This window comes from Dermacentor variabilis, chromosome 4, assembly GCF_050947875.1.
Source record: "Dermacentor variabilis isolate Ectoservices chromosome 4, ASM5094787v1, whole genome shotgun sequence".
Lineage (NCBI taxonomy): Eukaryota > Metazoa > Arthropoda > Arachnida > Ixodida > Ixodidae > Dermacentor > Dermacentor variabilis.
In genome coordinates this window covers 179,909,220-179,933,934 of record NC_134571.1, presented here as the reverse complement: position 1 = coordinate 179,933,934, position 24,715 = coordinate 179,909,220, and the positions used below count along the sequence as shown (strand labels likewise).

The following is a 24,715-nucleotide window of genomic DNA, read 5'->3' as shown; positions in this document are numbered from 1 at the left end:
TAAACCATGACTCAAGTGATGACGATTATTATTTATTTGCATCCCCTTTGAAATGGGGCGGTGGCACATAGTCATCTGGCCTGCTTGAGAGCCAATCAGGCATGCTATACATACTTTTATTTCTAGCATTCTTGTATGCATCTCGCTAACCTTTTTTCGCACCTCAAAATTTCTGTACCTTTCACCGCTACCTATGTCAGGTCTGAACCTGTCGGCATGTTGATTTAACACCTTAAACTAGGGAACAGCCCAAAAGGCGGACGTAGAATAGGCCCACAACAATCAAGCGCAATGTTGAACAACCGCGCGTAGTGCTACGTGTAGTTGTGTGCGTCTGCGACGTCTTCAGCTATTGCGCTGTCCTCGAGCTCACGAAAAAAAGAACATTCGACGACAGAAATAAACATGTACACAACACTGTGTCCATCTCCTCTTTTCATGCATTCTTACGTTTGTATGTATGTATGTATGTATGTATGTATGTATGTATGTATGTATGTATGTATGTATGTATGTATGTATGTATGTATGTATGTATGTATGCATCAGGTCATATCAATCTTTTCGCTGCATTTTTCTCTCCAATACTCTTGTAACTTGCTTATCTCCACTGTTGACTGGTAGGTGGTTCCATTTACACGCAATCCATGCCCTTCTCGATGGTGTACGTTACCTATGGATCTCACTGGGTCAATCCATTCGCATTCATTTAGGTTGCGCCAAGAGGCCTCCGGAATTTTTTATGCGCACTACAAACTTAAAGTTTACCCACTCCCAAATTTCAGTTGCCTCACCCCCACTATAAGCTTCGCTATGCATTTTCTAAGGAGCCCTACGTGTCCCTATAAGTATCCTCGTTTTATTTATTTATTTTTTGTTTATATTGTTCCTTATCGCTTATAGAGCTGCCAATCATTAAAGTACAATAGAGTACTATAACAATTGAATGCCTTCGCAAGTTACACATTTTTTGTGCAGCTACAAGGCATTGCACTTTTTGCGTGACGGGACTGGCATACTCGCCGAAATATGCTTACGCATTAAGAGCATTTCACCTTTGTGCTGCGGGTCTACACACGACAGTTCTGCGTAGATGCGTGGACTCTGAGATAGCAGCGAGGTGCTGCGTAAAGTAGACGTCGCGGCCCCAACTGTATGCCGGTAGGAACCCTCTCGCCGGTGAGACGCTCAACTTTTGGATGAATGCTTGCCCCCCTTGCCACCTCCACTGTGCTGCTTCGAGTGCATTGGTGGAGACTAAACGAGAGAGTAAGCCGCTCATCGGTGTGGAAACTACGTCTAACTACGCTTGTACTTGAGGCATTTGAAACATTTTCGCGGTAGGAGATTCGTAAGGGGACGTTCTTGAATGTGGCCGTTTTATGATTAGTTAGAAAAGTACATCGGGTATCCTCGAGTGCAACTGCAAGTAAGACAAGCCCACCTGGGTTTTCAATGCGGCTGTGTTTTTATGAAGCGATAGAATGTGTGCACCTGCTGCATGTGCGGTAGCACTGACATAGTCAGTTTGATCATTTCTTCTTTCGTTACAGTTTTAGCTTACAATTCTTGCACAAGATAATCGGATTCTCCTCATTCTTGATAAATCCGCAAGGGTTTTTTTTCCAAGTTGCACGCGGATAGAACAAAATAAAAGCGTAGTCGATGCGTAACTCTCCGCGGTCCTTTCTTTGGTTTTCTACTTTTACCCCTTCTCGTTGGGCCCAGAGGAAATTGAGGTATCATGTAAATAAACAAAATAATAAAAATATATCTCTGGGCTGACACCGTGATGCTGGGACGCCACCTGCACGGATACCGCCACTAAAGGAAATGTAAAATTTACTTATATGTTGATAAGATTGCGTTCTTCTCATTTGTACGCCTGTGTTATTGTGCACTAGTTATTATCTTGTTCTGTATACTTGATTCTATTGTTTGCTTGTCGACTTGTCACCTTAACTGTGCCTTGTAAAAGGGGGCCCGAACCCTCGTCAAGTGGACTAGCTTCCACTTTTTGTTCTGGCCTTCGTCCAAATGTTCTTTGGAAAATAAATATGATTTTGATCTTATTTTTGATTTTGAAAGCAGCTAGCCACGACCGCTCTTGAACGTTCGATTGAGGCTACGACCCAGCAAACAAACCCCATGGTACTCTTTGAATTGTGTGAGAACTTGCTGATATTGCTTCACTGTCCCTGATATTTCAGTTCTGCGATTCGTGTGCAACAGTGGAAGCCCTCACTGGCACGCACGTATTCTTTACACTCGTGGAAACGGTAGACCTGTAACAGCTTTATTGCTCAGCATTACAGTCAAGGCTTCGCTGGAGGTGAAACTTTTCGTCTACAAGGCATGGGAAACTCATCATGTGGCAATACGCTTTACGGCACCTGTAATGAAAAAAAAAAAGAAGAAGCACGAGATTAGCGATATAATTACAAGACAAATAGGTGCCATAATTTATGGCGTAACATCACACGAAACCATGCCAGAGCAGAAGAATGAAACTGTGTATACTGGAAGTCAATTTGTAATTTGATCATATTATACTCAATGGCTGAGCGCGATAAATGGAAGGCAGGCGCGCTAACCTGTCTAACCACCGGTTGGCTACCCCATTCTGGGGGAAGCGAAAAGGGGAACAGAAAGAAGGGAGAGAGAGAGAAGAATATGCGGTGAAAGCGAGCACGTGCACGGACATCACTATGCCGTCAGCGATACTCGCGCAAGCCAGTAGTTATCAGAAAGCACAACTTCACTCATGTATATAAGGTACAGGAGAATAAGAATGTGGCATTGAGAAAACTAAAGGAAAAGTTCATGCACGCGTCTTTACGAACTATATTTTAGTTATTTATTTGATTATTCATTTATTTAGTGTTTGTACATACTGCACTCTCTAACTGGAAGTTTTTAGGGTTGATTACAACAGTTACGAAATTCAACAGAATGGCAAGGTTACAAAACATAATTTCTCTCTGTCGTGGAGACACTCTGCAAGGCTTTTATCTTACGGCTTCTGTTGATGTCAGTTCTATTTCATGCGTAATCGGTCAGGTCGAAATATTCAATCTATCGAGCTTTTCCCCTAGCAGCGCCTTTAGCTCGTCCAGCTGCTCGTGTTTTAAGAGCGTGCGTGCTTACCGAGTCTCCTACAACTTCTCAAAGGCTTACGTCAGAGTTGGAGGTCACCTTACATTCGTTACACTCGATATAAATGTCCTTCGGCTCTTTGATGGTAAAGTTAACAACCCTTCTCCGCTCCACGTACGGCTCCATCAAATTGCAGTGGTATATGCTCACCTCCTTCCTGCGACCGGGCAAAGTTAGCATCTGAAAGTTGGCGCAACACTTTCACGGGTCCGTCCCGGTGAACTTCAAGCTTATTGTTTCTTGAAGGTCTGAGGATCATTACGTGGTCCCGGGCGTTAAAGGTTCGAAGCCTCGCCTTTCTGTCGTAATAAAGCTTGGCGTTCTTTTGTGCCACGCCGATGTTCTTTTCTACTAGGTCTTGTGCTGTACTTAGCCGTTCTAGCAGTTTTAGCACGTATATAGTCTCCCACAGTTTGTCTCCCTCCTCTTTCCTCCCACATCTCTCTCAACATTCTCAGTAGGGAACGGAGTATCCTCCCATACACTATAGCTTTGCTGGCAACAACCCTGTAGCCTCGTGAGGAACAGTTCGCCAAGTAACCAACGTAACCGGAATACAATTCTCCCAATCTTCCTTGTGATTGTAGCAGAGTGCCCGCAAAACTCGCGGCAGCGCTCAAAGCCACCTCTCTACGCTATTTGAGTGAGGGTGATAGACGGAACTGTGTATTACCTTAACCCTGCACGTTTGTAAGAATGTGGAAGTAAGTAAGCTAGTGAATACTGACCCTCGATCCGCCTGAATTTCTGCTGGAAACCCAGTTCCCTCGAATACTGTCAAGAGCGCGTCTGCTACCTCGGTGTAGCTGAGTTCTTTAAGAGGGATTACCGTTTGATTCAGTCGAAACCTCAGCAGTCATGGAGGCATTACGGAATCAGGGTGTAGATGAGCCATATGAAAAAATACTGGAAGATATCTATAGCGGCTCCACAGCCACCGTAGTCCTCCACAAAGAAAGTAACAAAATCCCTATAAAGAAAGGCGTCAGACAGGGAGATACGATATCTCCAATGCTATTCACAGCATGTTTACAGGAGGTATTCAGAGGCCTGGAGTGGGAAGAATTGGGGATAAAAGTTGATGGAGAATGCCTTAGCAACTTGCGATTCGCTGATGATATTGCCTTGCTTAGTAACTCAGGAGACCAATTGCAATGCATGCTCACTGACCTGGAGAGGCAAAGCAGAAGGGTGGGTCTGCAAATTAATTTGCAAAAAACTAAAGTATTGTTTAACAGTCTCGGAAGAGAACAGCAGTTTACGATAGGTAGCGAAGCACTGGAAGTAGTAAGGGAATACATCTACTTAGGGCAGGTAGTGACCACGGATCCGGATCATGAGACTGAAATAACCAGAAGAATAAGAATGGGCTGGAGTGCGTTTGGCAGGCATTCTCAAATCATGAACAGCAGGTTACCACTATCCCTCAAAAGGAAAGTGTATAACAGCTGTGTGTTACCAGTACTCACATATGGGGCAGAAACCTGGAGGCTTACGAAAAGGGTTCTGCTGAAATTGAGGACGACGCAACGAGCTATGGAAAGAAGAATGATGGGTGTAACGTTAAGGGATAAGAAAAGAGCAGATTGGGTGAGGCAACAAACGCGGGTAAACGACATCTTAGTTGAAATCAAGAAAAAGAAATGGGCATGGGCAGGACATGTAATGAGGAGGGAAGATAACCGATGGTCATTAAGGGTTACGGACTGGATTCCAAGGGAAGGGAAGCGTAGCAGGGGGCGGCAGAAAGTTAGGTGGGCGGATGAAATTAAGACGTTTGCAGGGACAACATGGCCACAATTAGTACATGACCGGGGTAGTTGGAGAAGTATGGGAGAGGCCTTTGCCCTGCAGTGGGCGTAACTAGGCTGATGATGATGATGACCTCCGGAAACTTTGCGAGTGCACAAAACATGGTAAATATGTACGTGTAATCATGTTACAGGTACCTGTAATGCAAAGAAGGGGTAAGGCGTGCAGACACGGACACAAGAGAAGAGAAGTGGACAACACGAACGTCGACTATCAACTGAAGGAAGCACTGAGGCGAACAACAAGACACAAAACGCATCTGCGCATGCTCTGGAATGGTAGCACTACGTGTCAATCGGGTACACGTGCCGGTCTAGGCGAGAGATAACTGTTAAGGCATTTGATCTCTTCCTTATGTAAGGTAATGGAAGGCTGACTCACGCACGCACTTCCAAAATCATTGATATACCACGCTTCGACAATAAGACGCGTATCTTCATTACTATGCCTGTGCAATATCGTGAATTCATCTAACTCAGGCGTGCAGTTACAATCTGGGCAGCCTTGGCAATGTAAGGAAATATTAGAAGGCGATGTACTGAATAACGACCTTTTAGGTTCCATTAACCTCTGATTGACACGCCGCCCCGTTTGCCCTACGTAGAAATGGCCACAGCTAAGGGGAGCTTTATACATTACACCTATACGGTAGTCAGTAAAATTATTGTTCTTGATGTGCTTTACTGGATAAATATCTGTTCTTTTTTTTTGCGTTTCACCTGCTCCTTCTTTCTCGGCACGGCAGCGCGTATCTGACCTAGCTTATTGGGAGCAGTGAAATCAACATTAACACCATATCTACGTGCAACTTGTTTAAGCCTGTGCGATACTGAATGAGTGTAAGGAATAGCCACTACACTTTTCTTGATATTATTGCCTCCTGTATTCACGTCCGGCCCCCTCGAAATCGACTTCTTCAGGCGTTCAGCCACAGTGGTCACTGCTACGCTAGGATACCCTGCTTCTAATAGGCTCTGCACCTGCGCATGAAAACTGGCCCTCATTTTGTGCATGCACGATCTGGTGAGAGAAAACTTAAGGCACGACATTGCACTTCCGTTTTTTACTACTCTGCAATGCTTGGATTGAAAGTTTAGCAATGGCTTGGAAGATCTAGGGGAGTACTGCCAACACACGCGATTTTGTTCGAAGACCAAGCAAATGTCGCCTCAGTGCTTCCTTCAGTTGATAGTCGGTGTTCGTGTTGTCCACTTCTCTTCTCTTGTGTCCATGTCTGCACGCCTTACACCTTCTTTGCAATATGAATCCTTACCAACTAGCTCAGCTTTATGTCGTCCTAAACCTGTAATGAGTCGTCCGGCTCATCCACGCTGATGACTTTGTTGAAGGGTGGAATAGGTTCTCATCGAGAACGAAGAGTAGTGTATTTATTGACAATATCTATACCAGGAGTAGAGAACGTTACGTCTCAGCAGTATAGCATGACTATATTTAACCACCTATAGGAGTCGAAAAATTTCGCTTAATAACCTTCTGTGCTCCCTACATCCCTAGGCCAGTAGAATCTACCGTACCACCTTCGTCCAATCGGAGCGTCCAAAGTTGCCGAAGGACCCTCGTGAGGTCGAAGGTGCGCACAATCACTCCGACACCTTTATTTTTTTAACCTTTAATAATACTGAACACAATTTATACTGAAGAGAAGCGAAGGAGTACCGCCAGGGCACCCGAGTCACTGCTCCACACACACAGGAGGGAGACCCTCGTAGCGAGGTTGTCATGCTTGACTCCAGTGGTCTGTCTTGGTTTCCTGGGATGGCCCAGCATTAGCTGGTGCGTCTGCCAAACGCCTTGGCGGCTAGCAGTGGCCGTGAGGAAGCGGCGTAGAATACATATTTTCATGACTTTCTTCTTCCCAGCGTCGGGGTCGGCGGCAGTGTGACATCTATTGACACTGTATTCGCCAAAAGTGTCTCGCCTTGGTATCGCCGCTGCTCTGTCCGAGGGGACTCATTGTTACCTTCACGATGCAATTCGTCGCAGTAGTGCAGGAAAGGCTGGCAGGTCACTTTCCCATGCAGGCCAATAATAACAACCTACACAGGACGGGTGCGTCCGTCTTGTGTACTTATCTTCCTCTGTCTTTCTTTTCGCGCTGCCCTGTTATGTTTAATAGACAGGTTCTAAAATTGTAGCCCTTCGTTTCCCAAATAACACCAAAATAATTAACGGCCGCGCGAGAGCGGATTAAGTGCGACAAATTAAACAGCAAAACAACAATCAAAAAGCTGAACTCTTGAATGTAACGTAGCAATTGTGTTCTTTCTTTCCATTGCATTCTTGCCAAGCCATTGAGTTAGAGACGCCATATGTATTCCCGCATAAAAGTAATGCGCACTATGTGGTACTTAGTTGCAGATTCTTTAAGATGTATGAGAAGTTAACCGAAAGCTCCAAAGTCTGAGTTCTATATTTAAAAGGCTCGTCGAGCCACTGATTTCGGCTATAATTTCCTTCATGTTCTATCGGCTCTATAATTTGTTCTCTATGTCAACTGAGATTGTAATTTCTGATTAATAACTTCTTGACAACTCTCTGAAAGCGCTAGTGCAAGATCTTCTAAATGATCTCGTTAAAAAGCTCGATTTAGCTACCACTTGATCGTAGTTACTCTGTCACAATATTCACTATTTTGTTATAACCACAGTTAATAAAAGTAGCGTTAGTAGCACCTACCTTCCAGGAACTCCAATACACGTAACTTATAGGGCACAGTTACTGACTCTGCTCCATCATTATTATTAACAGTATTGTGTGGTATGGTTTAAGCTCTGATTCCACGAAAAAAGATTAGGTTTATTTTGTACCAAATCCATAAGAACGCAGGTAAGAAATAAATCAAAAGCAAACGACAACCAGATTGCTTTCGTCATATTCACAGTACCATCAACTAATAACACGTAGTTGTCATGCTTACCATGAACATAAGCCTATGGACAACTACACTGCACAAAAAAAAACAAAGGACAACTCAAAACAATTCATCTAACAATACACTGTCAAGGCTGCTGCCCAATTTCCCGAAGGGGGGGGGGGGGGGGGCGAGGGAGAAGGAGAACAACGTTATGCTTATACATAGCTCCAGGCTCTCGGGAGTACAGGTTATATCGGTGATCACCTAAGCTGTGCTAATAACTAAAGAACCTGTTTTGTATAACGCAGAGCATGGACAGATATTAGTGCCATTAAGGGCTACATAACACTTTGTGCCCCATTAAGAATTGTAGCGTTATTGTGTTGCATTCCGACCAGTGTCACACAGCATGTTTCACCACGGACATATCCCAGGTAATTGTATCACTAACGCAACCTGCGCGTACCTTTAGATCTGTCAGGTTAATCAATAGGTAGTAAAATAGTAATCATGTCCTGTATAACTGCTGCGCTTGCAAACATTTTAGCAACTTTTTATGAGTGAACTAATAAGTGAGGTGTGGACTGAAATGTTCTTTAACTTAACCATGAGGCAATAACGAGTTTGTGCATGATACATTTGCAGTTGTAATTTAATATTTATCAAAATGATAACTGCTATAGCGAAGAATTTGCACGCAGCGTTTTAGGAACTGCGCCCACGGAACTTACACAGTGCAGCCAAGAAAGTAAACAGTAAATCTATATGCGTTCTATGCTGGTTGTAGGGAACACCTGACTGGTGAGGGGTCAGAACAATGGACTGCAATATAACTCTATTGCAAGGGCCGCGTCAGACATGCTCAAGAGTAAACAAAATCCATTTAATACACTAAGACGTCGGAGCTACGCAGCGCAGTCGCCATGCAACGCCCACTTGCCGGGAGCACAACTGCGGTAGAACACTTGGCCTGTGAAATTCCTTCATTGTAGGGGCTACGTACTTGTCAGAGCGCACTTGTTGCGTCTGAACACGTTATATACGCGTGTCGTGTCGCACTTTTCATGGAAGACTGTATCACAGCAACTGCTTAGGCGCTTGAAGTGTCGCATGCGCTCTTCGCCCACGTTTACCCACAGTTCACAGGGAGGCTTCCACTTTTCACTGGTGTCTTCTGCATCTGCGATAAATAAGGTTACGCATGTGATTGGCGTCAGCATTTCAGTAGTATTCATGCAACAATGACAAGCCGCATACAGCGGATGCTGCTGTAGGCATATTTTCTATCTTTTTTTAACAGAGTAGCTGCGAAATTCAAGTATTTAATTCGTATGGTATAATATAAGAAAATTGAATTCGGGGAACTGTGAACATTTGCTTCTCATTACCCGCCTTTTGTTGCGTGCGTAAAGTATACGCGGATGATTCACATCTTAGTATCTTAAAGCGTAAAGTGCAATGAAACCGAATATAATGAACTGGTATAAACCTCAGTATCCACTATATCGAACACACGCGAAGGTTAATGACCGATATTCACGTAAAGTAACTCCTTCATAGTGAACTAGACGTTGGATATACTGCCCTTGGAAATTCCGCTGCCACTTTCATCAAGCCACTTTCATGCAGCGAATGCAGCATCTATGGTAGCTGTTTCTATTGCTTTTCTTGTCATACTTTCTTTTTCGAGTGTTTCGGAGACGGTGCACAAGTTTCGGGCATCAAGGCGTAAAAAAAGTTACTACCTACTACACGTAAGCTTGTTTCCATATATCGATTCCTTCCTTCCTTGTTCATTTTCTTTTTATTAGAGTTACGAGTTCGTAATTCATGAACGCGTCACAAGTTCGTTTACGTTCGTCAAAGGAAAGTTTGGGAAGCCCGATCTATTTCTAATATCGAAGTATATTTAGCGCATAAGCGTCTTCGTTCTAACCGGATTCAACTAAACTGTCCACATTAGAGTTAATTGCAGAAAGAAAACTTTGAATTCTCTCGTCAACGTCTTTTTCTCTTTTTCGTTGGGTATTATGCAATTAATTTGTATGTGCCTTAATTACCAGGCGAAGGATTTCGCGCTAAGGCAGTTCGACCCTTCTAGACTTCTCTCGCATGTATTTCGCGCTGTTTTTCGCGGCAGTATGGACGATAACACGAGACCACGTGAGATTGCTTTTCGAAGTTCCGAACTTTCTCTTTCGCCTCTTCAAAGCACCCATTGCTGCACTTTCGCTGATATCTCGACCTCAAATGTTTAGCCGCAAGCTTTTGCGTGCCAGTATATAATAACGCAGTATAACTTAGGAGCACCGCTTATCCAGCGGTTGAGAAACGGCAGTGTTGTGATATCACATATTCTGTGCACAGGAACTGGTGAGGCAGCGGCGAGCTCCTGTGCGTTACACAATTCCGTGGCTTAGTAGCTTTGGCATTCTGCTGAAAGTGCGCGACGTTGCATTCTGATCGGGGGTGCGAGTGAAGACCTCTCGTCAACTGTTCGTTAAATGGATGATACTCCGGGTGGTCTAAACTATTTTGCAGAATCGTCCACTATGGTATCCCTCATACTCTGTCATCGTGGTGTCTTAGATGCTACGCAGAGAACAATAATAAGATGACGGGCAACGAGGTTCAACGAAACCAATTAGCCAAAATATCTGCTGTGGCATTAGAGGTAACCTTAATTGTGGGCTCTCACAGCCCTCCAGGTCAATCACGGTTACTCGGCATCAAGGTGTCTGGCCCCGTACAATCGATAAGCTCGCTTCCTGAGTGAATCTTCAGAACTGTTGAATTAGGTTTCATGTAAAATGACCTACTTTTGGTAATATCTGCCCGCTTAGGTACAGGGAGGGAAATGCTGCTTCTGCCCACTGTGTGGCACCAGCCTAGGATGAAGATGGATTTCTTGTGCACAAATTTGTCGTGGTCGCTCAATAAATTATTTGTGCCCGGCAATGTAGGCATAGCGCATTCCTTAATGAGTTTTGACTTTGCAAAAGCGAAGTAACACGCGCGTCGACAACGGACTGACGCCTGCGGGTCAGGCGCATGAGAAATTATGATTATTAAGGTGTTGACTTTGCGCGTTATCTTATAAACTTCGTACTTATTACGAGGCCAGGAATGCTCACTGCATGAATTTGCTGGAGATACGTACTTGTAGTGGCTCTTAGTCGCCCCTGTAACACTACACGAAAAGGTTCCCACGCCACCGCAACGTAACATAAGCGAGTCATTGCCGCAGAAATATATTCAGCTAACGACGGATAAATGCCGTGAGCGTATCTTGTTTTTATGTTTGTTTTATTTCAGTTACCCACAGGTACCCAAACGAGCATTGCATGAGGGGAATATACAAGAAAAACAACAAAAAAAGAGTGCAAATATATTATACAATGTTTCGGGTAAAGAAGAAAGAACAATTCACTCACAAATGTGAATAAGACTACGAAAGAAACAAGAACAACGTACAGAACTTCACCAGAGATAATTAAATGCACAGTGCGATATTCCGCAGTGCGGTTTGAAATCATGAACCTCGTGTCCATATTCTTTACCTAACAACTCTAAACTGAATGTAATAAAAAGTGTAGAACGTCATATTTACTGACTGAAAGACATAAATGATGTGCTTTATAATATTCTCGGGCCAGATGTGTGAACTGAGATTCAGGATAGACATTACATTTGTCTTTGTATATAACGTGTCTCTGCATCATGTTATTAACCTTATGCGAATGGTTTAGTAAAACAAGCAGGACGACGTGCACAATCGATGTGGCGTCGCCACCAAATGTACATTACTAAGACGGTGCTCACAAAAGAGTTTTGTAGCCCGAGGTGTGTGCTAAATTATGGATTATACGTCGAGAACAGCTAAGAGAAAAAGCAGCCATTATGGAGTACTCAATAACATCTTTACAACGCTAAATCATAGATGTTGATATATCCTCGAAAATGTTGCACACTTGCATGATGCCAAGTAGAGACTGCTTCAACCGCTGTGCTTATAGCAGCCTGACCGTTCATCTAGTGCTGAGGTTATGTACGCACTTTGATGCCAGAAGTTTCAAAATTCTACTTCGGACGCTGAAAGCTCTTTTATCATTTGTATTTATTCCATCTCAAGGCTACCAAAAACCTCTCTTTTAGCAATCCTGTACACTTCCCTCAAACGAATGTACGCTTAAGCAAAACAAACATTTTAGGTGCTGCATAGTCCTTCTTAGGTAACATATTTGGTAATTTTATAACCGGAGCATTTTTTCTCCTATTAAGAGTGCTATATTTGTTGAGGTGTTTCTACGAGACAGCTAGGTGCGAGCGATGTGGAAATATACAATTCGCTTCGAAGCTCGGATATGCCAATGCAGAGGTGCAGAATCATCGCACAGTCGACGAAGGTAATTTTGATGCAGGAATTATGATAAACGTTGTTTAACACTGTCGCCGTGCACTATTGGTGAGCTGGTTGCAGCTTTGCCGTGTGTGACAAAATAGCACAAATCTTTAGTTTTAAAATAGCTTTGAGTCTTGAGTCATGAAAGTGCATGCATATTCGCGATGCGCACTCTAAAAGGTAAGCATTACTGTACGCCTACATTGGAATGCAAGAATAGGACATGAGATGCGATAAGCAGAATAACCTGCACTATATTATACACGTAAGCTTTGCTTGCGTCTAAGTATACTGGCGTCCCATAAAGCAATGTCTGCATTCTTACAGTCGGTGTGCAGAAGGCAATACTGACCCCTGGGGTCCCGTGAATTCTCGGAGTAGGCCGTGGCTCTCAAGAAAGACACCGGGAAGAGGAAAAGGAGGAGGAGGAGGAGGAATAAACTTTATACTGGTCCTGCACAAGGTGTTGCCACCTGTCTGGCTAGTCCCATGTTGGGACCGGGAGGTCGAGCCTCCTAGCCCTATCGTGGGCGTACTGGACAGCCAGGACTTGAGGGATATGATCTGGAGATCTTATCAGTCCTAAAAACCGATCCCGGTAAATTCCAGTGCCGAGCGACCCACACTCCCAGAGCAGATGTTCAAGTCTGCATATCTCCTTTTCGCATGCTTTGCATGCAATATTCTTGTCTGCAATGTCATGCCATTGCTTTATTTGTGCAGGTGAATAATAAGACTGTGTAATTGCCTAATTGTAACCGCTTGTGCTCTGTTTAACCTAAGGTGAGGGGGAGGAAACTCCCTCCTTTCCATGTAGTAATGTTTTCTAATTTCATTGTGTGTAATGAGCATCTTTCTCTGTAGGTTGTCCAATCCTGCAGAATCAAAATAATATGTAAAAGGTCGCAGGCGACGCTGTTGGCCGATTCATGTAGACTGACAGGAATGTCATCAAGTGAATCAAGGTGCGCCGGGAACCAATAAATGTTACGTGTAACATTTGTTGGCCTTTGGTTAATTATTCTCGTAGCCTGTCGGGCAATGTTTCCCCTATTGAAAGCTCTAATAGCTGTTTTCGAGTCACTATATATTTCTGTGAATATACCGTCTGTTAGTGCCAATGCAATGGCAACTTGTTCAGCGACTTCAGGTTTGCTAGTGTAGACCGTGGCGCAGTTGGTGCATTTGCCCTGATGATCCACTACCGCCGCTGCGAACTTAGTTAGACCATTGTAGGCAGCCGAATCAACAAAGCAGGCTCATCTGCCCCCTTTATCCATTTTCTTGATTAACGCCCTGGCTCGTTCAACTCTCCTGCTCATATTATGCTTTGGGTGTATGTTCCTCGGTAGCGGTGCGACAATTATGTTGTTTGCGAATTCTTGATGAACTTTAGTCTACTTTGCTGGATCCGTGATGGGGTTGATCATGATGTTGTCCAGGATTGATCTTCCCGTCCTGGTTGTAGATAGTCTCGCTACTTGTGATGTTTCTTGAGCCTCCGCGATCTCTATGTATTCGTAACTTGAGCAATTTTTCAGTACTGGTTCAAATTGGCAGCCCCAATGCGCTTTTAACAACCTTCTTGATCGCAGCGTCAAGCTTCTTGAGTTGAACCTGCGTCCAGTTGTACATGGCAGGCGGCGTATTAAATATGACAGAGTACGAAGGAGTTAATTAACCTGATGAGGTTATCTTCTCTGATGCCCTTTTGTCTTCCTGTCAGGCGTCTGATCATCCTGCACGCGTTATCCGTTTCAAGGGTGGTTTTCATGGCTTCCGTATGGTTTCCACCATTTGCATCAATAAAAAAGCCTAGTACCCTTATCACGTTGACACTGGGTATATTGACACCATTTTCTCTATGTAGGTGTATATTGCTTTCCGATAGAGGTTTCCAGCCCTTAGGCCTCCCCCTTTCTCACGTATATAAAGTAGCAACTGCGACTTATGTGGGGAGCACCTGAGTCCAGTGGGTCTCAGGTATTCCTCCACAGTTCTGATCTTTTCAGTCAGTGCGTCCTGTGTCTGCCCTTCACTGCCACCAGCACACCATACAGTGAGATCATCAGCATATATGGTATGGTCAGTACCCGTAAGGTTGCCCAGCTTTCTGGACAGACCAATTATGCACAGGTTGATATGGACAGGAAAGAACACCAATCCTTGGGATGTTCCTCGATCTTCGAGCTGAACCCCTTCCGAGTTTGTGTCGCCGACCTTTATCTTCGCTGTGCGTGCTTCGAGAAAGGATTTGATGTATTTAAACATCCTCACCCCGAGTGCAATGTCTTCTATCGTTTGGAGGATGTACTCATGCTTGATGCTGTCGAACGCTTTTTCCAAGTCTAATCCGAGTATGGCCTTAGTATTTCTAGAATATCCGTCGAGTATGTTGTGTTTAATTTGCTTCATGGCATCCTGCGTGGAAAGTGCGGGCCTAAAACCCTGCATATTGTGAGTGTATATATTATTGTCCTCTAAGTGGTCTTTTAGCCTATTAAGGATTGCGTGTTCAGTAACCTTCCCCACGCATGATGTAAGTGATATTTATCTTAAGTTCTTCAAGCTTGGAGGTTTACCCGGTTTCGGTATTAGTATAACTTGCTAAGTTTTCCATTCTTCTGGGACTTCACCTGAAATCCATGCTGCATTGATGATGTCTGTCAGCTGTTCAATTGACGGCTCATCGAGATTGCTAAGTGATGTGTTTGTTACTCCATCAGGACCGGCGGCTGACTTTCGATTTAGTTCACTTAACACCTTCCGGATTTCGGATATGGTGAACGGTTGGTTGAGTCCAGGTTGAGCGGCTCCCCTGCATTCTGATGGAAGTGGTTGGTCCTGCTCATTTCTAACTGGTAGGTATTTGTCAATTATTTGTTTGGTAACTGTCTCGATTTGCTGATCCATAAGGGCTACGTGTATAGCTCGGGCGAGGCTGTGTCTCTGGTTGGCTTTAGTGCCTTCTTCATCCAACAGATGCTCAATCAATTTCCACACCTTGCTGTTGCTTATTTGTCCATCGATTGACTCACAAAACTCGTCCCACTGTTGCAGGCAAAGGATGTTACAATGTCGTTTGATTTGTTTGTTAAGTTCTGTGATTCTTTTTCTCAGCCTACGATTTAGCAATTGTACCCGCCACCTTAGGGTTATGGCTTCCTTGGCTTCTATTAAGTGGGAAAGTTTCGAATCCATTGCCTCTACATTAGTGCCTGTAACAATCCTTCTGGACGCTGTTTTGATGTCCCTTCTGAAGCCCTCACACCAGCCTCTGAGATTGAGTTTGGTGCTTTCTTTTCCGCTTTGGGCTCTTAACTTACGAAAAAGGTCCCAATCTACGACCTCGAATTGTCGAGTTCGGCCTTTCTCAACTTCCAGTTTGACTTCTATTACGTAATGATCGCTGCCAAAATTCATGTTTGTGTTAGTCCATGAAACATGCTCTGTGTTCTTAAACGGAAGCTGAAAGGTTTTCCAGAAAAAATGAGTGAACATGTGTATATAATGGTTTTCAACCCTCCGAATTCGAATATCGTATCGAAATTGAGCGAAAGAAAGCGCAAATATATTTTATTTCGACGAAAAGTGCAGCAGCGGACACGCCCAGCTCGCGCGTCTCGTTTCCGCCTGTGATTGGTCGGGCGCCTCGTGACGTCAACTCTATTGACCGACCGCTGCCGCTACACATGAAGCGCGGTGCCAGGTAGTTTGGTGCTGTAATAGAAAATTAAGAGGTAATGGAAAATTTAGAGAGACTGCGTTTTTCTGAGGAGTTCGGCGTTACTTCCTACATGTACGAGCCGATTGCGAAGAGCCGGCCTCTCGAAGAAGCAAACGATGCTGGTGCGAGCAGTGCTTTCGACGCGAACGAAAGCGAAGTCTTGGGATCTCCTCGTGTTGGAAATGCTCTTTGGTAAGTATGTTTTTTGCAAAGCGATCTAGTGATCTCGCCGATCTTTCGCCGATCTAAGCTCGTTTCCGGTCAAACAACAGTAGTGTTGTGTTCCTGCATGCCTCCTCGTGGAACGTAAGCGGGCATGAGATCGTCAGCATTTGTGCCTGTCGAAAGCTGTCGGCAATCTACAAAGACGGTTTAAACGCGTGAAAAGCTTCCCGGTTCATACAGTACGTGTAGTGACCTTCATCTGTGCGCCATCGCACATTACTCGTAACCGAAGTCGTAAAGGCGGCGAATTCCGTCGGCTACGTGAGACGGTCGGTTTCTCGCTGTGCGCGAGAGAAGGGGGGAGCGTAGCGTCCTGGCGTGCGCCGGCTTTCCAGCACATGCAAACTCTACATCTGCACTGCGTTATGGTAGCTGCATGCAGGCTGTTTTACAACACACGTGCAAATAGAAAATTCGCGGCGCTTTGCGACAAAACCTGCGTCAAGGGCGGGAGATAAACATGCACCTTCCGTTCAGCGTGCTAACACGAAGGAGCTCGCAGTAAATCAAAATCCAGCTTTGGGCGAGTTCATGTGTACGCTCCTTTTGTACGCGAAGACTGACTGCACTGCGCCGGGCCTTAGACGAGCCGACTTGACTGGCAAACCCAACGCACGTTTTAATGATAAATTCTCGTGATAATCGTCGTCACGGAAGTGGTTGGAGCACAGCACTGTTGTTCCTGACGGCTTCAAATTCTTTCGCTTCACAGCAGCCTCCCACTTCGTTAAAAGCTGCTTGTCTTGTGGGAAGCAATGGAAGACAACATCGTCGCGGCCGCTCGTGCTCGTGCAACCGTAGGCTGCACAGAAAGCCGGCATGATCGGCTCACCACTTCAGTTGATGCTGCGCAAGTTGACTACCACTCTACATACACGCACACGCACCAACAAATGAATGCAGGGTCGATCGAAGCAGATTACGATGGCACGCACGCAGAAACAAGCACGGTCAGGCACGGTCGCGCATGCTGCGAAGGAACAAAACACTAGAGTTGACGTCACAACACCGCGGTTTCCGGTGTCCGCTCGCATCGTCAGCGCCAGCAGCAGCGCGCGGCATTCGACGGGGGGCGGAGCTACAGCGCAATTTTAACCGACGATTACGTCGCTCCTAATTGAAAAAAAAACCCAAATTTTACCTACATGCTTTATAAGATTCCCGCATCCGTATATGAGCGCCTTATTGAATTCGACAGACTCTTCAGCTTCCCTTTAATGAACGTAAGGTCAGCAATGGTGTCTCTGCAGACAGAATTGTCGACCTTGGTAGGATGTGTATTATCCGTGATTAAGACCAGGTCTAGCTCATCCGCATGGTTCCACAGGTTCCTGCCCTTGACATTCGTCGTAACGCAGCCCCGTAGCTAATGGGCTGCATTGAAGTCCCCTAATATAATCAGACGTCTACTTCCATCAAGATTAGTAGCCTTTTCGAATAATCTCTTGAAGTGTTGTTTCTGGTGTTTAGGATTGCTCCCGTCGTAACGCAGCCCCGTAGCTAATGGGCTGCATTGAAGTCCCCTAATATAATCAGACGTCTACTTCCATCAAGATTCTGTTTCTGGTGTTTAGGATTGCTGTAGATCTTGAGTACGAATAAGGTATTGTTCCTCTGATTTTTGTGGGAAGTTGGTACTACAACCTCAGCCATGAGGTACTCTAGGTTTTTGTCTATGATGCCTAAGTCATGGGGGATTTGTGTAAGCTGCTTATTTACAAGCAGGTACAGGCCCCTACTGAACGCTTGAAACTCTATGGCTCTGTATTCAGTGAGTGTGACATATCCATATCCTGTCTCTTGAGTGCGATAATATCCGGTTTAGAGTGACGTGACCTAAGGTATTGCTGGATGATGGTACGTTTGTTGTTGTACCCCCCCCCCCACAATTCCACTGCCATCTTCGAAATTCCCTCTTTGTGTGAGCCACATTGCATAATCATCTCCCCCGCCTGGTGAGTTAGTGTAGCTCTGAGGAATGACAACCCGCATTGTTCTGTTACGCCCATTGACATACTCATCATTTGCAGGGTTTTGATTCTTTCGACAAAAGTCTTCATCCCCTCCGTAGGGTCATTCAGTGCCGTCTATATTTAGCCTACATATATTGTCACCTGTGAGACAATGTCCATAAGCATCTGCATGTTGTCTTTGAAAGACGCCAGCGCTTGTTTGACTTCCTCGATCTGTGTTTCAGTGTTCTTGAGCTTACTTTCAACAGCCCTACGCTTGGAGGACATGGGTCCCTCACCAGCAGGCGCAGGGACTGAGGCTTCTTTATGTATATTAGTGCTATCTTTGTTTTCTGCTTGTTTAGCCTCGCTTAAGAGTTTCCTCATTGCCGTCATCTCTCTCATCATGTTCTGATTCATTTCCTTTAGTTCTGCATTCTCTTTCTTGAGTCTTTCTATTTCGCGATCACTACTTTGCTCTGCGAGCGGGTCACAAAGCATAGCACTTACCGGATCGGTACGCGCCTCGTCGGCACAGATAAGTCTTGTTTTATTGGTGTCCCGGTGAGGCGGCGTATTGTCCGCTATGGCCGTTCCCTTGACTTTGTTGGCCCATGTGGAACCGTTGTTTCCTTCCCTGGGTTTCGATGCAGCCTGTTGGCTGCGATCTCTTGATCCGGATTTCGCCCTGGATTGAGATATCGATCTGGGTCCGGATCTGGACACGCTTCTTCCCCTGGAGAGTGAGAGACTACGGGACCTGGACCTGCCGCGGGACCTTGATCTTGGCGGCGGGTCGTCATTGTCCTTGCTGACGTTGGTTGCTAGTGCTCTTTCGTTCCTCCGTTTTCTGACCACGTATGGAGTTGTATAGCGCTGCTTACACATTTTGTCCGCCGTTGGGTGTGGGCCACCACACAGTTCACACCTGGATTGGCACTTATGTTCGTCAGTCGGATTCACTGCACCACAGTTTCGGCATATTCTCTCTTACGGAGACGGGCACAAATCAGCTCTGTGACCGAGCCGACCGCAAGCGTAGCATACGTCGACTTGTTTCTTGTATAGTGAGCACCTTACAAGGACCGGGCCGTATCTGACAAAATTCGGAACCTTGTATCCATCAAAAACGATGATCACCATACCGGTATTCTTGAATGTTTTAACGGCCAGAGCCAAAGGTTTTGTTGTATTGACTATGTTCTTCTCCAGCTCCGCCAGACCATCTGCTAAATCAATGTTCCTTATCACTCCCTTGCACGTGTTGTGAGGTGCAGCCTCATATGCATTGATCTCGAAGCTGCATCCATCCAGGGTAATTTACCTTATTATTACACATTTCTCAGCATTTTCTCGTTCCAACGCACTCGCCACAATTATGTTTTGGTCGACGTTCGGGCATATGATGTCTGATGCTGTGTGGTCCGAGCTCGGACCAGCTGCTTCAACGATGGTTTTACCTATATTGGTGGAGCCAATCTTGCGAATATTGAGTCCACCGCGTGGTCAGAATATGATTTTAAAGTGATCTTTCGGCAAGTATGACATTCGGGACACCCTGGCGATCATGTCCTTGACTCGACTGCTCTTTTCGAATGTTCTAGGCGACGTAGCCATATGAGTCCTAGCCCGGGCTGAGTTCCTGCTAACATCAAATCTGGCCGAAATTCGCCTAGAAACTGCTGCCTGCCATCCGTACTCTGCGGTGCACTCGTCGGGAGGTAGTTCCTCCCCTTGCATCATGACTTGCATGCTTGACTCACCTCCAATCGCCACACTCAGGCAGCACCTGGCCTAGCGCGGTGGTGGTGGTGGCGGCTCGAAAAAGTCTCTCAAGATGCGAAAAGTCGATCCACCGTAGAAATCTTGGTGTCGCCGTGATCCTCTCGATGCTAAGCGTCGATTGATGTAACCGAACCAAGGATACACTCTGATTAACGGCTCAAAAGCGATGTTGAAAGCGGGAGCCGATCTTTCTCCATGTTCTTCGATGCAGCGGGACCCGGGACAGAGGGAAACCAAGACACCGGGACCAAAATGAGGCTAGGTTTATTGAGACGAAAGCTTTAAGTAGTTCCTTTCGATGGCTCATACCCCAAAAAAGCGACGCCTAGTCCAGGGAGCCGCAAAAAACATCTTAAGCCTAGCCTCTGCGACCAACTCTGGGCTGTCCAGCAGTCCCGCGAGGCGACGACGAGGCAACACCTCGACGTCCCCACGCGGGAGACCTAAGGCCCCGTCGGCGAAAGCTCTGCAGGACTATAAAAGAGTTGTTACCAACCAAGGAGTGGCTCATACCCCCCTAAGCAAGCAAAGAAGTAATGGCTGAATATGAATGAAGAAACGAAAGAAAGAAATAACGAACGAAAGGAAGAAATAAAGAATTAAATAAACAACGAAAGAAGGAATGAAAGAAGGAAAGAAACAAAAAAAGAAGAAAAGAAAGAAAGAGAAAAAGAAAGAAAGAAAGGAAGAAAGAACCTTTACGTAGTGCATTCGGTGTTCGCATGTGTCGCAGAGGAGGTAGACCTGCAGTGGCATACATTACCTTCCCACTGCGACTCCTTATGCATTGCAAGAGAGAGATAAAACTTTGTTATGTCCTTGATGGGGTTAAGGGGTGGCGGGGGTCGGGAGACTAACCCCCACTCCCCCCTTTCCTCAGACGGCGGCCAGTCCTTGCTTTCTGGCGGCGTCTTCGGCCATCCGGACGGCCCAGAACTGTTCATCTGGGTCCAAGCTGAGCAGCAATGTCTCCCACTTCTCGGCCGTAGTTATGGGTGTGTTAGTGCGGGAGGTGTTGGTGGGTGAGGCTTTGGGGCATTGCCAGATAATATGATCGATGTCAGCGCGGTCCTCGCACGCTTTGCAGAGTGGGGAGTATACATCGGGGTACATGCGGTTGTAAAGCACGGGGCTCGGAAAAGTTCGTGTCTGAAGGAGTCGCCAAGTGGTAGATTGAGACTTATTCAGTGTTTTGTGTGCTGGGGGTAGCGTAACTGTTCTCTGCGGTAGTGCAGGAGAATTTCTCTGAACGTCACCATTCGGTCCCGCGCGTGACCGCGATGCAGAACAGAGGGCTGGTCGGGATCGGAAGACGCAGGAGAAGAATGATGCGCCTGGTGTGCGAGAGCTTGGGCGGCATCGTGGGCGTCTTCGTTTCCAGTCAGACCCGAGTGACCAGGGGCCCAGATGATCTGCACGCGGCGTTGCCTTGAGGGAGGAGTGCCAGAGAGAATCTTCTGCGCTTGGGGGGCTATCAGTCCTCTTGTGTAGTTACGAATGGCCGTTTTTGAATAGCTGATGATGCAGTGTGCATTGGTAGCCGCGTAGGCCAAAGCGATGGCCGTTTCTTCTCCTACTTCGGGTTGCGTGGTGAATATTGATGCAGCCGCGGCGACGCGGTACTGCGAACCCGCGACTGCGATGACCGCCATGGCGTTTAGGTTGGGGTATTCTGCTGCTTCCATGTAGGTTACGTCAGCGGCTTGGTCGTAGCGCTTTTGTAGTTGTTTAGCTCGTTCTGCACGTCACTCCGGATTGTGTTCAGGGTGCATATTGCGAGGTATGGGTGGGATAACTAGTTGAGAAAGAATGTTTGGAGGGATGGGTACTTTTGGTCCGAATCGGGTGGTGTAGTTTATGCCTAGGGGGCCTAGAATGTGCCTGCCCGTGGTGGAATTGGTGAGCCGTTCGTATTGGCTAATACGCTGCGCTTCAATAAGCTCGTCTATGTTGTTATGAATGCCGAGGGCGTCCAGTTTCTCGTTATAGGTGGTGATGGGAAGATGTAGGGCTTGTTTATAGGCCCTCTTGATCATGGTGTTGAGTTTGACCTTGCCAGTTGCATTGAAGCTAAGGTACGGGGCGACATAGGTGATCCTGCTCATGGCGTAGGCGGTTACCAGGTGAATAAGGTTGCTTTCTTTGATGCCGTGATGTCGATTTCCGATGCGTGCGATGAGGCGAGTGGTTGGGTGTACATGATTATCTAATTGCTTGGGTATCTCCGTGTTTCTGCCGTTTTGTTGGATGCGTAAGCCAAGGATACGAATGCTAGGTACAGTAGGTATGCGTTGCTTGTGCGTGTGGAGTTCTTTCTCGGGGAGCTGAGAGCCTGGACGTCAACATCCCTAATTAGGCTTGTAGTGAAGGAGCTCCAATTTCTGTGGGGAGCATGCCAGGCCGCGCGGTTCTACGTATGCAACGACCTCGTTGATGGCTTGCTGCAGCGTGTCTTGGATGTCCCCGTCGCTGCCCCCGGTGACCCACAGGGTGATATCGTCTGCGTAGAGGCTATGCTTGAATTTGGGGATGCTAGCTAATGTAGGCGGTAGTCCGAGCAAGGCTACGCTAAACAGAAAAGGGGATAGAACCAATCCTTGCGCCGTGCTTTTGCTACCGAAGTGAATAATTGGCGACTGCAACCCTCCGATGGTAATGGTGGCCGTGCGACCTGTAAGAAAATTCTTCACGTAGTTATATGTTCGATGTCCAACCTGGAGTTGTGCCAGTTGGTTCAGTATGGCCTCATGCGCGACGTTATCGAATGCCTTGGTTAGGTCTAGCCCCAAGATGGCTTTGGTGTCCAGCCTGGAGCTTTTGTCGCCATCGATAATTTGGTGCTTGAGCTGAATCATGATATCTTGAGCAGAAAGTTTCGGGCGGAAGCCAACCATGGTATTGGGGAAGAGACCTTTGTCGTTTATATGTCTGTGTAAGCGTTTGAGGATGACGTGTTCGAGGACCTTTCCGACACAGGAAGTGAGGGAGATAGGGCGGAGGTTTTCGAGTAGGAGGCGCTTCCTGGGTTTGGGAATCATAATAATTTTGGCTTCTTTCCATTGTGAGGGGAGGTTTCCAGTTTCCCCGTATGCGTTAAAATAAGCTGTGAGGGCTAGTATAGAATCCTCATCTAGGAAGCGAAGCATTTTATTAGTAATGCCATCAGGTCCCGGGGCCGAGTTAGGGCGGAGTGCGATGATGGCTTCCCGTACTTCTGCTGCTTGTATGGGCGCATCCAGGTGGTCGTTAGCTGTGCCTGTGTATGCTGGAGCGGGTGTAGTAGGTTGAGGTCCTATATATATCGGTCTATCAGCTCTTGAAGAACTTGTTCGTCCGTGCCCGGATAGGTGTAAATAATTTTTTGCAAGTTGTGCTGTTGTGTGTTCTTGCTGTCGGCCGGATCGATTAGGTAACGGAGGATATTCCACGTTTTGGGCAGGTTTGGTCGCCGCTCCATGCTGTCGCATGTGCTGCGCCAATTTTGACGAGTAAGTTTTTGTGCATAGTCTTCGATGTGAAGGGTGAGAGTACGAATACGTTTCCTGAGCGTTCGGTTGAGCTTGTTGTGTTTGTATCTGCGTTGCAGACTGGCGAGGGCTTCCCACATATGTAGTAACTTGCTATCTGCCTCCTGCAGATTGGCTTCCTCAGGCACCAATTTAGTGGCTTCGCTCGCGTCTTGCAGCAAGGATGCGACCCAATCTTTGAAATGGGGTTTGGTACCCGAGAAAGAGGTGAGGGCTCTGGCCTACCGGAAAGCGTCCCAGTTCGTTATGCGGAGTTGACTGCCCTTAGGCTTTCGCGGGCCCGTTCGAACTGTTGTTTGGCTTAAATAGTGATCGCTGCCCAAGTTGTCTTGTGTGTTGATTCAGTCTGCTTGTGGAATTCGTTTTGCGAATGTCAAGTCTCGAGTAGTGTCTCTGCTAACGCTGTTTCCCATACGAGTGGGACAAGTTGGATCCGTCACAAGAGTAAGACCTAGATTCTGTCCGTCAAGCCATAGTTGTCTTCCTTTTCGGCGGTCCATTGGGTATCCCCATGCCACCGTAGGGGCGTTTAGGTCCCCTACGATGAGCAGGGGGGCTCCCCTAGCTACTTTATCTGCTTTGGTGAAAAGTCGTAGAAACCTATGTTGTTGTTTGGGGCTGCTGTACACATTACGGATGAAGAGGCTCTGTTGCTTGCGCCTTGCAGACGGGATGATCTCCAGAAAAATGTGGGATGCTGTATCAATGCCTGTGTGATGCTGTATAACCGGAATGTTTCGCTTAACTAGTGTGGTTACTTGGAGCCTGCGGTTATCATTGGAAATTGCGGTGTATGGCGCGTATCCCGACAGCTTAGCCGCTACTCCGGTCTCTTGTAATGCGATAACATCGGGGGAAGTATGTGGTGCGAGAGAGGTAATATATTGCTCTAAATGTGCTCGTTTTCGCCGGAAGCCCCGGCAGTTCCACTGCCAAATGCAGTAGGTAGCACCTTCTGGATTACTCGCAGCCATTTTTGTCGGGACGCAAGTGCGGCTTCTTTAGGGGACCTGCTCTGGGACGGAGTAGGGTGTTTTCCAATTCTGTCAAACTGGTGTTGTGATTTTGACCCAGAGTTCCGAACATGTCTTGAAACACTTTGCGCGTGTCGTCCAAGTTTTCCTGTCGCTGTTGTTCTCTTGCCGCAAAGGCTTCCTCAATTCTGGGCATTAGTAGCGTTTCTAGTTTCGCAAGAAGGTCGACCCCTCCGATAGTATAATGTATTGCATTACCACGTGTGCAGCAGGCTTTCGC

At 46.3% G+C, this 24,715-nt stretch overlaps 1 protein-coding gene across 1 annotated transcript in view; it reads right to left on the bottom strand.

Moving 5' to 3' along the window:
• Positions 1 to 2,275: 2,275 nt before the first annotated feature.
• The window catches only part of LOC142579978 (uncharacterized), a 61,092-nt gene continuing 38,652 nt past the window's right edge, over positions 2,276 to 24,715 (bottom strand). Inside the window, exons 5-6 of the mRNA XM_075690674.1 lie at positions 8,847 to 9,023; positions 2,276 to 2,393 (exon numbers count right to left, since the gene is read on the bottom strand). Of these exons, the coding sequence (XP_075546789.1) occupies positions 2,368 to 2,393; positions 8,847 to 9,023 (203 nt within the window). The 3' untranslated portion in view covers positions 2,276 to 2,367. The remainder of the gene's footprint in view (positions 2,394 to 8,846; positions 9,024 to 24,715) is intronic.